Source organism: Platichthys flesus, chromosome 1 (assembly GCF_949316205.1).
Source record: "Platichthys flesus chromosome 1, fPlaFle2.1, whole genome shotgun sequence".
In the NCBI taxonomy this organism is placed as follows: domain Eukaryota; kingdom Metazoa; phylum Chordata; class Actinopteri; order Pleuronectiformes; family Pleuronectidae; genus Platichthys; species Platichthys flesus.
In genome coordinates, this window is record NC_084945.1 from 1,614,948 (window position 1) to 1,630,640 (window position 15,693).

At 41.3% G+C, this 15,693-nt stretch overlaps 1 protein-coding gene across 2 annotated transcripts; it reads right to left on the bottom strand.

Annotated features, from left to right (window-relative positions):
- Positions 1-723: 723 nt before the first annotated feature.
- LOC133956634 (NACHT, LRR and PYD domains-containing protein 3-like) lies at positions 724-10,742 on the bottom strand. Of its 2 annotated transcripts, XM_062391860.1 has the most exons (10): positions 10,699-10,742; positions 10,321-10,417; positions 8,915-9,049; positions 8,695-8,814; positions 7,542-7,744; positions 5,486-7,310; positions 4,309-4,482; positions 3,598-3,771; positions 3,045-3,218; positions 724-2,907 (listed from the first exon to the last, which is right to left on the bottom strand). In XM_062391860.1, the coding sequence occupies exons 3-10, from the start codon at positions 9,040-9,042 to the stop codon at positions 2,874-2,876; spliced, it is 2,832 nt and encodes a 943-aa protein (XP_062247844.1). In that variant the 5' UTR covers positions 9,043-9,049; positions 10,321-10,417; positions 10,699-10,742; the 3' UTR covers positions 724-2,873. The 2 variants fall into 2 exon arrangements, with proteins under 2 accessions (XP_062247844.1, XP_062247852.1); XM_062391868.1 differs by lacking the exon at positions 10,699-10,742 and having other exon boundaries at positions 724-2,335; positions 10,321-10,681.
- Between the last annotated feature and the right edge of the window lie 4,951 nt (positions 10,743-15,693).

Here is a 15,693-nt window from a genome sequence, read left to right on the forward strand (position 1 = left end):
CTCAAAGAAAACAAATGACATTTGCAAGGTTTGGACAAACATTTGATAACTGACACCTCAGCTCCACTGAGGCTGCACACAAAAATACAACCAAACTGTATCTATCTATCTATCTATCTATCTATCTATCTATCTATCTATCTATCTATCTATCTATCTATCTATCTATCTATCTATCTATCTATCTATCTATCTATCTATCCATCCATCTCTCTATCTATCTATCGATCTATCTATCTATCTATCTATCTATCTATCTATCTATCTATCGATCTATCTATCTATCTATCTATCTATCGATCTATCTATCTATCTATCTATCTATCTATCTATCTATCTATCTATCTATCTATCTATCTATCTATCTATCTATCTATCTATCTATCTATCTATCTATCTATCTATCCATCCATCTCTCTATCTATCTATCGACCTATCTATCTATCTATCTATCTATCTATCTATCTATCTATCGATCTATCTATCTATCTATCTATCTATCGATCTATCTATCTATCTATCTATCTATCTATCTATATATCTATCTATCTATCTATCTATCTATCTATCTATCTATCTATCTATCTATCTATCTATCCTTTCAAGGATTATTTTGTTATTTGTTGGCGTCTTGGACCACAGCTCCAATGAGTCTTTGTTTTATGGTTAGTTAACTTTATTGTTCCACAGAGAAAGACATACACGCACACAAACACACATGTGTGAAGTGGAAACTGTTTATTTTACTTTTTACTTACTTATCTGACGTCATTCAGTAAAACACCATGAAATAATATCATTAAAATTCAGACTGTAAATTAAGATGAAGCCAAATGATCTGCAGTGCCCCCTGGTGACTGGATGCAGTATATGTCATAAACCCCGCCTCCTCCATGAGCCTGATTAGCTGATTATTGAATCACATATTCTTTCTGTGTGAAACGTGACGGCCGACATGTCGCTCACCAACCAATCACCGCTTGACGTTTCGATGGATACATTATTCTGCTATCAACCAGATTAAGACAATAATCTGAATAAGACACTGACGTATAAATAATTTGTTCTGATGAACTTAACCTGAATGAGATCATACTCAGAATAATCAACAATCATTGATAAAACATGATAACGTCCTGTCGGAGTTTACACAACATGTTACAAGTGATGACATCACGTCCTGGACGTAGTGAGGTCTGTGAGTGAAGTACGATCAGAGACTGAATAAAAATGATTCTTCTGCAGTCGATCACGTTGTGGATTGAAACATGTCACTTTAAGGGATATTCCCTCGTTTCCTTTTATTTTATGTACATTTGTGAATAAATGTTGATGAGTGTGATCTTATTGTCCGATGTTGTATAAACGCTATACATGAAAGAAAGTCCACTTGTATAAAATGTTCTATCTCTTTGTACATGAGCAGGAACATGCAGATCAGTTATGAAAACATGTGTGGAGAATCCAGAGAGATTGAAAATCATCAAAATGTGAGTTCACATGTTTTTCATGAAGTCATTGAACTGATTAGATCTGATGAGTCCAGACGTTTTCATCTTCTCAGTGAAGCAGAGCCGCAGGCTCCCGGCTCCAAACCAATTATCTCTGTGTTTCTAAACGTCTTCACCCACAGACTCACACCACTTTACATCAGAGTCATGAGGTGAAGCAGGTTATTAAACTATGTTCATGTCAAACTTCACTATTTGACAAATAACATTATTAAATTAACTTTGAACAGAAAAACAACCTCAGCTTCTCATTGGGTGAAAATATTTTAGTATTTTTTTCAATCTGATAAAGTTCTTCACCTCGTCATTTTCTTTTCTTCTTTATTTACATCGACTCTTAGAAATCACTGTTGACTTTATACTTCAATGTACTGAGCATCTTATTTACAGCCTGGTCACAATTGTCTGTGTTCAGATAACACAACTTTACACTTTCTGATTCCCTGCAGTGCTCATGGTTTTCACCTGATGTCTTTAGTTTTCAACACAACATGATAACACACTGCCGTCAGCAGGATCAGGGTGAAACTGTTTAAAATATAAAAAGCTTGTCTGAACTTAGCAGATATTTATCTATAACAGCGACTGCTCACAGCTTCACGTCCTGACCAGTAAATATAATGTCACTTTTTACATATGAAAGTAAAATTTGCATTAAATTTGAACATTTTTCGTCACATAACTTGGAAATATTTACGACTTAAACTTTTGTGAGTCAAAGAACAGAGCAGCAGCAGATCCACTGATGATGCTGTGTCACATCCACAGGAACACCCAGGGAGGATGGTGGACTGGACACTCACCTTCACTAAGTCCACCTCCACCTGTTGAGAGAAGAAGACATCAGTGTAACAGAGACTCACTTCATCAGCTGTGAGTCACTGATGCAGCTCATCCAGTAGAAAGAGCAGCAGGGACTTCAGTCCTGTTCAGAGGTGGAACAGCTTCCTCTCTGCTTCATGTTCACATGTTGGAATGAACACGCTAAGAGCTCAGTGTGTGTCCTCTGCATGTTAAAGTGTAGAGTGGACACCTGCGAGGTGGATTTACTGCTGTTACAGGTGAAGACATGTTTCACTGTGTGAGCACGTGCACATAAAAGGGGCGGGGTTTACTGTGTATGACCAATCACAGACATGGACAGTTTGACTTACAGCAGACACACACTGACTCTCAGGACACACACTGTCAATTAGGACAACCAGACGTTGATTTAAACTTCCCTTATCCTTCCCTTTAAGGAGAGTGTGCACCACACAACAGTGTAGAGTCACTGTGGTCAGTGGGCGGAGCATTTATACGGGTTGATATCAAACTTAACCTGGAGCAGGTTAGCCGTTCATCAGAAGTTATCATGGTGATTTACCTCGTTAAGGAGTGGACGAGCTTCGTAGGACTGAAAAAACTAAACCTGAAGTTAACCTGATAACCAGAAATCCTGCTTGATAGCACAGACCCTGGATCTGTGATACTGACTGTGTTTAGTAACATACTGATGAAAGCAGCGTGGACTGACTCCAACCATCTACTGACCTCACAGTCTCCAGTCGACAGGTTGGACTCTGCTTTAGATCAAGCAGCTCCTTCACTCCTGAGTCCTGCAGGTTGTTGTCTCTAAGATCCAGTTCTCTCAGATGAGAGGGGTTTGACCTCAGAGCTGAAGCCAGAGAAGAACAGCTGATCTCTGACAGACTGCAGTGATACAACCTGGATAAAGAATAAAACTTAACTGTAAATTAAACTGAGTTCATGTGTGAAAATAAAAGACCCATATTCATGTCAGCACAGACTCATAACATGGAATATAAATATGAAATCAACATGTTGGAATAAAAACGAGTCCTGATTCAGTACAAATAGATTATTTGGACCCGGTCTCTGTCCTGCAGATCAGTTTAGGACATCCATAACTAAACTCAGTGTTTTAACAAGTATCGGAATATTTAAAATGTCACAGATTAATTAATGAATGGATTAAAATTATATATGAAGAGGAATTATTTTAAATTATAATTAAATTAGATAAATTGTGTATAAATGCTGTTTTATAGATATGAGATGTACAAAAGTCAGTCAGTGAACTGACCTCAGAGTCTCCAGTCGACAGATTGGACTCTGTAGAAAACCACACAGCTCCTTCACTCCTGAGTCCTGCAGCTTGTTGTTAGTCAAATCCAGTTCTCTCAGATGAGAGGGGTTTGACCTCAGAGCTGAAGCCAGAGAAGAACAGCTGATCTCTGACAGACTGCACTGATACATCCTGGATAAAGAAATATGAATATTAGAATGTGTCCTCCTGTTGTTGTGGATCGTCATCATGTGAACACAGACTCTCAACATGCTGCTGAACTCAGTCCAGTCTATGAACTGAAGATAAATATCAGATGAGACATGTTGGACCATTGTTTCATTCATCAGCTTCTTCTCTGTGTGTTGGTCACTGAGCAGGTTTGTGTAATTAAACACTGTTTAAAGTAGGGATGGCTCCTGACAGTCACTTGCTGTTTGTTTCTATACTTATCAACTGTCCAACGTGTTTCAATAAGAATGTGTCTTATTTTGAAAACCTGAGGAGGACGAGTGCTCGGCCTCAGTCCACATGTTATTTACTGACACTTTCTTAGTGATCAGGAGCAGGTGAGTGCAGGTGAATGGAGTTGATGAGGTGGACGTGACTGACAGGCTGGGTGAGTGACAGATGACTGAGGGACAGTGAGCAGAGCAGAACTGAGACAATTTAAATAAATAATGACCCAATGAGAAAGAAAGTCTGAAAAGTGAAGAAGGATTTAAGGACCTTAGAGTCTCCAGTCGACAGTTTGGACTCTCCAGTCCAGAACACAGCAGCTTCACTCCTGAGTCCTGCAGCTCGTTGTGACTCAGATCCAGTTCTCTCAGATGTGAGGGGTCTGACTTCAGAGCTGAGGCCACAACTTCACAGTGAGTCTCTGAGAGTTCACAACCACAGAGTCTGTGATTAAAGAAAATATCTGTTAGAATATAATGGGAGAACACAACATTCATACAAAGCATGATCATGTGACCCTCACACCTTTATATATATATATATATAGCCGGATGTGCACTTTAAGGAAGCGACCGTGCTCATTGCCCTCGTCTTTAGGTTGGCGTAACAAAGTTGTTTCGTTGCCGTGGCGTTTGGCGCAACAGCCAGCGCACCACTAAAACATCACAGACTGACCGTTGGCGTGGGATTGCTAAGCCAGGGACCTTCGGGCCGCAGGGTCTGCTTGGTACGTAACGGGGGTAGCTTGACGGCGCGGTACGTACATGAAATTCTGTGTTTGTCATTTTAATTGCTAAATTAGTTTATTGGCCTTTCTAGAGGCATTCCTCCTTCGTCGGCTGTCTTTGGCTACCACGCTTTAGACATCCCTGCTGCTCTGGCTTTTATGGAATTGTTCTGACTGTTAAAGACTGTCCTGGCCCTGAAGGAAGTGAGCGTTTAAAAAAAAGTCGTATCTCTTTCACGGTCGCTCTCCACACTCAGTTGAGTTGAAACGTGGACGGACAGACGCCTAACTTTTAATGAAATTTAATCCCATTCATATTGTTGTTTATATTGGTTTGTATTTGGTTTATTTTTTGATCTGTTTTGTATGTTTATCATTTGATTTAACACAACCTTGTTTTAATTATTTTGTTAATGTTTGTCAGCTGCTGTGAGCCAATAAAACGATAATTATGAATACATATATTTATTGAACATCATACACACACATCAACCTAACTCAGATCTACATGTTTTTGGGTTTGTGGAGGAAGCTGGAGAACCCAGAGAAAACCCTGCAGACACCAGGAGAACCTCCTCCTCACAAAAAGGCTACACTAACAGTGTTGACCTCTGCAACACCATGCTGCCCAAAACAATGAGAATCATTCAACACTGAGTGTATTTGAAGAACGACTCATCTCCACTGATTGAACATGTTATTGATCATGTCTGGACTCACCGAGCCTTCCTGCAGTTCCTCACAGCTGGGATCAGTCTCTGTCGACCCTGGACTGATGTGTTGAACTTCTCCAGGTCCAACTCATCTAGAACCTCCTCTGACATCTGCAGCATGTAGGCCAGAGCTGAGCAGTGGATGACAGAGAGTTTCTCCTTTGATCTGTTCTCTGACGTCAGGAACTGTTTCATCTGCTGATGAACTGAGTGGTCGTTCATCTCAGTCAGACAGTGGAAGATGTTGATGCTTCTGTCAGGAGAAATGTCATCACTCTGCATCTTCTTCAGGTTGTTGATGACTCTCTGGATGATCTTTGGATTATTTTCTTTCCGACCCAGCAGGCCTCCTAAGACTCTCTGGATGATATTTGGATTGTTCTCGGTCCGACCCAGCAGGCCTCCTAAGACTCTCTGGTTGGACTCCAGACTGAGGCCGTGAAGGAATCGAACAAACAGGTCCAGATGACCATTTGTACTGGTGAGGGATTTCTCCATGGTTCTTTTCAGGAGGTCATCCAGGGAGAAGGTAATGTCTCTGCTCCCATATGTTCCCAAGAAGTTGTTGAGTTCTTCTATGTTCCTCTTGGTGTAACAGTGGAACATGTAGACTGCAGCCAGAAACTCCTGAACGCTCAGATGAACAAAGCAGTAGACTGATTTCTGGAAGATCACACACTCTCTTCTGAAGATCTCAGTACAAACTCCTGAGTACACTGAGGCCTCTGTGACATTAAGACCACACTGCTCCAGGTCTTCTTGGTAGAACATGATGTTTCTTTTCCTCAGTTGTTTGAGCGCCAGCCTCCCCAGCTTCAGGAGAACGTCCCTGTCAGCCTTCTTCTCACCGTACTTGTTGTTCTTCCTCTTTGTCTGAACCAGCAGGAAGTGTGAGTACAGGTCAGTCAGGGTCTTGGGCAGCTCTCCTCTCTGGTCTGTGGTCAACATGTGCTCCAGAACTGTAGCACTGATCCAGCAGAAGACTGGGATTTGACACATGATGTGGAGGCTCCTGGACGTCTTGATGTGTGAGATGATTCTGCTGCACAGCTCTTCATCACTGAATCTCATCCTGAAGTACTCCTCCTTCTGGGCGTCAGTGAAGCCTCGTACTTCTGTGACCCTGTCAACACATGAAGGAGGGATCTGATTGGCCGCCGCAGGTCTGGAGGTTATCCAGACAAGAGCCGAGGGAAGCAGATTCCCCCGGATGAGGTTTGTCAGCAGCACGTTGACTGATGACCTCTGTGTGACCTCAGACACAAGCTGCCTGTAGTTGAAGTCCAGAGAAGGTCTGCTTTCATCCAGGCCGTCAAAGATGAACAAAGGTTTACAGACAGTGAGCGTCTCTGCTGTGAGCTTCTGTAACGCTGGATGGAAAACACGGAGCAGCGTGAGAAGACTGTGCTGCTGGTCCTTCACCAGGTTCAGCTCCCTGAACGAAAGCACAGCCAGCAGACCCACATCCTGGTTCTCTAAACCCTCTGCCCAGTCCAGAGTGAACTTCTGCACCGAGAAGGTTTTTCCAACGCCAGCGACGCCGTTGGTCAGGACGACTCTGATGCTGCTCTGCTGGTCAGTGGAGGCTTTAAAGATGTCGTGGACCTTGATGGGAGTGTCCTGGAGGATCTTCATCTTGGAAGCCGTCTCAAGCTGCCTCACCTCGTGTTGAGTATTAACCTCTTCACTCTGTCCCTCTGTGATGTGGAGCTCAGTAAAGATCCTGTTGAGGAGGGTTCTACTTCCTGTTTCATCAGTTCCTTCAGACACATGTTCACATCTCCTCCTCACACTGAGCTGATGTTCATCTAAAACCTCCTGCAGACCACGATCTGCTGAAAGACAAGAAACAATGTGAGAGACAGAGAATCTGAGAATCTGCTGATTGTTTTCATCAGATACAGAAAAACTACAGAAAATAAAAGCTTTTTAACTTTGTGCTTTTCTAACGATGTTAAATGTTGATGCTGTATGAAGGAACAAAATAAAACCACATGTGCTGTTGTCAGAAGTGAAGACATCAGCAGACACATGTACAGTGCTGCTCTGACCGGCTGTCTGACCTCCAGCTCCTGGTCTGGATCTTTGTCCACACTGGGGACATGAGGAGTCTCCTGAAGAACCAGACTGGTCCCAGTATGAGGTGATGCACTGTCTGCAGAACCAGTGTCCACAGCTGGTGGAGACTGGATCCTTCAGGACGTCCTGACACGAAGCACAGCAGGACGACTGCTCCTCCTCAGAAACATGACTCCTCTTCCTCTCCCTGTGAAGACATGTCCTGATAAGTCATGTTCAAAGGACTGATGTTTATGTAGGGACAGTGTTTCTGTGAAACTAAAGGCCTACTCTTCGGCCTATATGTGTAGTCAAAGCCTGAAAAGTTTGTTCAGGAGAACTATCAGGAAGCCAAGGAACTCAGTCTCCCAGAATGCCGCAGGTCCTTTGACATCTTCACACAGAGTTGTAAAAGGCCACAAGGCTCACCTCCTATTGGTAACTTTGGCTCCATGACCTGTGAGGTCACCGGGCCAATATAGGGCAAGGTGTCCCCCAACTCTTTCTCTTTCCATCAACCTTCCAGGAGGAAGGCTGCCGGCCTATCTTCCTGCATCGGCGAGAGGAGAAAACTCCAATTCAAATCTTCTCTTTGCATCCAAATCTACAAGAGGAGCGCAAAGGTCCAGCTCATCTTCTCAAAGAAACCTCTTCTCAAATCAAGCCCTACAAACTCCTAGTAGCAACTCGATGTCCTGCAGGAGAACTTCAACCGGCAACTGAGCCCAACAGCTCAACAGAACCGCAAAGACAGAAACCTTAAGACCAGCCCGGAGACTTAGACTGCGAGTAAATGAGACTGAATATTAATATTTTTAATATTAACATTTTAAATATTAATATTTTAAATTTAATTTTGATAACCACATTTATTGAATGCCTAAATGCACACCATTCTATGGTATCACTTTTAAAGCATTATTGCACAACATTTACCAGTGTGTTGAATTTGGTGCAGATCCAAATCCAAATGAGTCTCTAGTGGATTTCAAAGTGGTTTCATAAGGAGCGTGTTGGTTCTTGGTGGAGGTCTGAGCTCTTTGAGTGATTCTGAGAGATTAGTCACCAACTTCAATGAAGCTGTGTCCTAATGCAGGTGCCACACTAGAGGACACTAGATCCTCTTCAGAGCAGGTCACAGTAGAAACAGTCTCTTACTCTGTGGGTGAGGGTCCAGGTTCATTACTGAAGTCTGGAGCAAATCCTTTGGACCAGTCACTCTTAAGAGACAAACAGCTGGACCCTTGAGACTCTGCTCTCAGTCTGTGGTCCTGACCTCTGCAAACACAAACATGTTTTTATTCAGAACACATCATTCACTGGTTCATTCTCTTAGGATTCAGTTTGGAGCTTCACATGTTTGTAGGAGGTCTCTTACTCTGTGTGTGAGGGTCCAGGTTCATTACTGAACAACAGAGGTTGTCCCATGGACCGGTCACTCTTCAGCGACACACAGCTGAACACTGGAGACTCTGCTCTGTCCTCTTCCTCCTCATAACCACTCATCTTCAGCCTGAGAGGAAAAACACTGTGATATCAAACACACACAATGAAGCCAGGTACGTAAACTCAGTGTTTCTTCAAATATAGGACCACAGCACTGAGCCTGCTCAGGGTCACCAACGTCCTCCTAATGGCTGCTGGTGACAGCATGTGGTCAGTCCTGGTACTTCTGGACCTCAGTGCAGCATTTGACACAGTGGACCACAGCATTCTTCAAACAGACTGGAGCCCTGACTGTAAAGTATGGTGTGCCGCAGGGATCAGTCTTGGGGCCTATTTTATTTTGATTGAACATGCTTCCCTTTGGGAATTCACAGGTGTCTCATTTCATTTTCATGCTGACGATACAAAAGTGTAAGACACACAGACCCAGGTGTGTTGAGTTCAATCACTAACTTCTTCAACTGAACTCAAGCAAAACAGAGATTCTTGTCATCGGGTCCCAGCACATGAAAAACTAATTCGTTTTACCTGCTTTCTTCTAAACCTAATGTTCTATGACCTGAAAATGTGTATCCCATAATAATGGAGGCTGTTTTGAACTTGCTGCTTTTATAAAGCACTTTGAAATATACATATTTGTATATATATGTTTACCTCAATATATAAATTACAAAGTGCTTTATAAAAGCAGCAAGTTCAAAACAGCCTCCATTATTATGGGATACACATTTTCAGTCAACCACTCGATTTATTCAGCCACTTTCAGCCACTAAATGTATAATATTAAAATATTTGGGTGCCAGCCCGAGGTTGGAGTAGAGGCATCACAAAGTCTCAGAGTATGTAGGAGATGTACAATTGTACAAGTACAATACTAAAGTGCCCTTTCATATAATACTGGTTTATGTAATTTATAAATTCACCAATAAATATGCAAAGCCATAAACAAACATTGTATACAAAAGTATTTTTGATAAATCAACGACATTAAAGTGAATTAATACAAGCTCATGAAGTTCATGTTTCCTGCAACACCCGGCCACTAGGAGAAGGAAACTCAACATCTAATGTTAACGTCATAAAGGCTGGAAATGAATTACAGAACTTTATTGACAGTAACACTGATAGAACACTGTCAGCAGCTTGAAGCAGCACTCTGTATCTCCACCCAGTTCTATGGCTTTGTGCCCAAATGAAGGTCAAACACAAGCTCTTCAACTTTATATTTACTTTAAAACACACAAAATCATTTTAAAGTTAAAAAACTACATTTATAGTGTTGTTATATTGTATAGCTGATCTAGATTTATGTTTCTATATATTTATATATATGTGTACCTGTGTCTGCAGGTCGATGTTTCTCACTCCTCAGCCAGTGAGTCCAGAGCTTTACTGGGATCCACAGTGAAGACTCTCGACTGGTTGGTGACCACTGCTGTAACGTATGATTGTGAAAACACGCTGTGTAATTAAACACTTGATGAACAGATGAAGATAAAACATGGAACTGTGAGTTAACTCTGTTAATTAGTCCTTTGAAGGCTCTTTGATCCACAGCTGCTGTTCACATCTGTCTCTGGGATCCGATCACATGAAATCACGTCTGTCACCAGGTGTGAACTGACAAACTTAGAGTGGTGTGATCAGCAGACAGATGTTAACAGCAGGTGTGAGAGTGAGACAGTGAAACTTTCATAAAGTTGTGTTCACACTCACCTGCTCACTTTCCTTCCTTCTGCTCATCCAGGTGAAAATGGAGTCTGACACTTGAAAACAACCAGTTCAAAGTCCAGTTCATACATATGAATAGGCACTGGTTGATGTTCACAGTTAATTTTTATGGGGATGGTTAAGATGTAGATAACAGACTTATGATCAAGTACTTAGGTTTCTGCAGTTTAATCTGCAGAAACCGATTTCATGTGATGAACTGAAACATGAGTATTTAAAGTCACATGGTCATTTGAAGAGCAGCTGTTTAAAGTATCATTACATCTCCTCAAGCTCTTTATTCAGAGTATTGATGTTAACGTGTTACAGTGAAAACTAAACTTGTCGGCCACATTCAGTTTTTACATCGTTAATCTTTGGCAGACTTTACTGAATTCTTGTGTTAAATAAGTTCACATGCAGAATAATGTGTTTGTTTGTCACATGAAAATAAATTATAGGAAGTGTAACTAGAATAGACAGTCACAGAGAGAACCTGAGGCTGATGTCCACTTGTTTCCTGAGATGAAGTGAAGTGATTATGATCTGATGAACTTTGAAGTAATAAACTTTTATTTATACCATATAACATTAGACAGACGTGGAATCCAACCAGACTGAACTCTGAGTCATCACTTCAACACTGACTCCAGGTACAGACCTGTTTTTATAACTTACAAACAATCAAAGCAAAGTATTGCACATAATACATGATGTATTAAATGATATATGCAATACTTTGAATGTGGAAAAATCCATATTGTACATTAATTGTCTTGGTAGTGCACAGTTCAATCCAAACCCATATTCAAATACATAGTTGAATATCCACAGGAAATAAGGACACAGACTTTGTTCATAAGTACAATTACCTCTGCATTAATACCAGAGTTTTATGTTTCCTGTCATTTTATTAGGGACGGACGAGCCTGAAGGACGCAGCTGTGCTGACCGTGTTCTGTCTCTTATGGCAAAGAAGACAAACAAAACACAGGTCGTCTTTAGTTAAGGGAGGAAAACATGAAGTGTTGAGCAGATGAAGCTGGTGCAGGTCGTCCTCATGGTGATCAGCCTGAAGCTGCTGATCTCCAACATGTTGCTGCTGCCCCAGTGGAGGCTGAGGACATCAGGTGCTGCAGTGCTTCATGTAGGGAAAAGAACAAACTCACTATAAAGGACGTTTTATGCTGAAATCACTTTGTCACATTTGTAGGACAACATGGAACAAAGGAGCAACACCTCAGATTACAGACGCTCATGGTTCACACACATACACATTCACATATATACATACACACACACACACACACACAAAAACATACACACATTATCACTTGCTACTTCAGTCCAGTGTGTAAGATTCAGGCAAAAGGATCTATTGTTAGAAAGTGAATATAAAATAATCCTTGTGATGATTTCATTTCTTTCACCTAAATGGTACAAATTGTTGTTTTCTTTACCCTAAAATGGGTCCTTTTATTTAAATACTTTATATTTAAATACCTAAAACAACATAGGTAAATACTTTATATTAAACTTAGGGCTGACAGGGTATTCAACATAGAGAAGCTTCATCTGATTAATCACCGTTTCTAACTGCCCAAAAAAATCCTGATTATCTCTGTTTATTCTTGTGGCAACAGAAAGCTAAATGAAAGAAGGTGGATATAAAAAAAAATTTGTATAGGTTATTTGAAAGTTAATGTTAGTTATGTTCTTTACAGTCTTTCTTTGCAAGCAACAAGTTACTTTATCTAACTTGGCACCAACACACACAAACACACACACACACACACACATCTCTATGACCTCAGCCACATGTCGTGGGTTTATTGCTTTCTTAATGGCCAGCCGCCATTTTGAAAGCACACTCACACAGACAAACACACATACATTTGTAGTTAGTATTTTAATGAGACTTAAAGATAACCAATCAATAAATTGTTAATTTAATATTAATATTTTTATATATTAATATTCAATATTTTTCCTGATAACCAAATTTATGAATGCCGAAAGGTACACCATTTTAAGGTGTCATGTTTAATGTATCAATTGCACAACAATAGATAATTATAGAAATAATGCACTGGAATGATATTACTTTGTCTAAGCTAGTGATCGTTAGTTATAATGTTAAGAGGATTAATCACCCCATGAAGAGGAAGAAGATTTGAGGTCAGCTGACAGAATGTAAATGCTCAGTAGCTCTATTACAGGAAACTCACTGAAGTTTGTCTGAACACAAGAAAGTAAGAAGAGAATGTGTTGAACAGGTGTTTGATGCATTTTGTCCAAATAGCAGGAAAAGAGGGGGGGCTACTTTGATTAGTCGCACAGTGAGTTGTGTTGTACAGAGCGAAGTAAAGGACAAACAGGGCAGATAAGTACATGCCCCCCCCCCCCCCCCCCCCAGTAAAAAATCTAAAGCAGCAAATACATGTTGGATAATTGGTTGATAGTTGGAGAGCTATGATGCGTAATACCATTGTACGTGGATGATATTCTTTTGTTTATTATGAAATTTCAGGGTCCGAGGTAAATGAATCAGAAGCAATGATGATCACAGGAGACCGTCACCGATAGTGAGACGGAGAGAAGAAATTCAGACGGTCAAAAAAGGGCTTTAGGTCCTTGGGGATCATTCTGACTCCTAACTCTTCTTCATTATACAAAGCTTACAAACTCATTTCTCAGATAATAAATGACATAGAAAGATGGGGGATGCTCCCCCCCTATATTCAGTGAGTAGGGTGGAGACCATCAGGATCAATGTATTGTCAACGATGCTGTTTCTCTTTCGCTCTCTTCCTGTCACCGTCCAAGTGTTGACATTTAAATTCCAGGACAGGCTCATTTCTGAATTCATGTGGCAGAATAAAAGGCCCAGATTAAGACTAAGAGTCCTTCACTCAGACAAAGAGAAGGGGGGCTTAGCATCGTTCCATTTTAGAAGCTACTACTGGGCATCACAACTCTGAATATTAGTCTCATGGATGAGGCACGATATTGAAACAAAATTGGCACATATAGAACAAAGCTCTGTAACTTATATATCAATTCCAGCCCTCCCTTTCCTGGAGGCAAAAGGACGGGGAAAATGTATGATTCTAAATGAGTGGGTAAACGATATCCTAAATGTTTGGGGGGAAGAAAAAAATAATTTGCCCTATTTAAATAGGGCAAAGGACCTACACAGTCTATCAGCTAACACTCATATGGGGAGGACACTGCAGGAATATGTGAACACTGTACACTGAAATATCCCTTTTTAACCCAGGCCAATAAAAATACCGAAGCACTCGTTTTTACATCTTTTGTGCTCCCAGGTGAACTGCAACATCATCAACGGCAGTTTGGAACACACCTGCTCTTAGAGGGCTAGGTATTACAATTTGAAATATTTCCTCACCGGAAACCCTTCCCCTTGAGGCACCCATTTTCTTACCAACCTGTGGGCTGAACTGGACATTTCACTGTATGGGCAAAGCAGAGAGAGAAGCTCTGATAGAGAAGGATCCTCTTGCTGCTGGTTTTTGAAGTCACTACGAGAGACAGACAAAGGAACAATAGGCAGCGACACAACATCTTCAGAAATAACTTTTTTTCTCTTTACCAGTCTGTGCTCGGGTTACTGCACAGGCTGGAAATACCTCTGGGTAAACAGGTTCCCTCACCACTGGGGTAGAACAAACTACCAGTGAAGGCAGTAGATCAGGCCATACTTTGTTTCCAGCCAGATCATTCCCTAGGATGATCGCCACTCCTGGAACCGGTAATGATGGCCGGACTCCCATGGACACCTGTGCCTTCAGTGAAGCACAAGACAACAAAAAACGGTGCAAAGGAACCGAAAACTGTTGCATACCCATTCCTTTAACCAGCACACAATAATTACAGGTTCCGCTTTGATCCGCCTTATCCCTCCAGCCATAGGAGGACTTTAACCCTGGACTCAAAACCTTGCCACTCATTTTAACCTGACGACCACTAGATAGATCTTCCCTGTTCCCCCACCCATACATCTTATGGGTTAAGGAGTATTCATCAGCCAACACTTCAGCCTCTCTTACCTTTCTAACTTGATACTCACTTAGGTAAGTAGTAACTCGGTCAGGAAGAATATCTTTGAACTGCTCGAACAGAACCAATTCCTTAAGATCTTCCAGTTAATTTACCTCAGAAGCTAAAAGCCAGCGGCTAAATTGGGTGGTCAGTCCTCGCACCAGCTTTACATTACATTACATGTCATTTAGCTGACGCTTTTGTCCAAAGCGACTTACATTTTTAGTACACTCAACATTTATGAGGGGCCACTTAGGGGTTCAGTATCTTGCCAAGGATACTTCGGCATGCAGATGGTGAAGAGTGGGGTTTGAACCGGCAACCTTCATGTTGGAGAACGCCCGCTCTACCCCCTTGGCCACACCGCCCTTCTACATATGTTTGCCCTTCTGATCTTCTCAGAACATGATCCAGCAGCTTCTCTCCCATGATGGTGTGTGTGTCTAAGTGTATTAAATGCATTTCAGTGCTTATACCACCAGGGGGTGCACTCGGAGAGAGGTTGAGGAAAGAAGGGAAGGAGACGCAGCGATAGAGGAAGAACTTATGACCTGTTTCTTCTTCATGGAGTTTTATGACAGGAATTAAGAGATGAGGTGAGTGGGTCCATGTGCAGAGATAAACAGGTTGTTTACACAGTTCAGTTAAATCAGCTTCTTCACCTCATTTCCATTTGTCTGAACCACAGGGGACATGATTTTGTGTTTGAGCCTCCATCTTCTGGTCAGTGACTGATTTTCTTTTTAATAATAAACGTTAATAGAGTTTCTCTTTAGTTTGAGTTATCGCTTGTTTCCAGGACAAAGAGCCAAAGATAAAAAAGCTAAATTAGCTAATCGAGTCAGATCTGGTGACGGGGCCAAGGTTTATCTAATGTTAGCTACAGAATAAAAAAAAAGTAAAACACACAGAATGTATCAGAATCTTTGATTAATG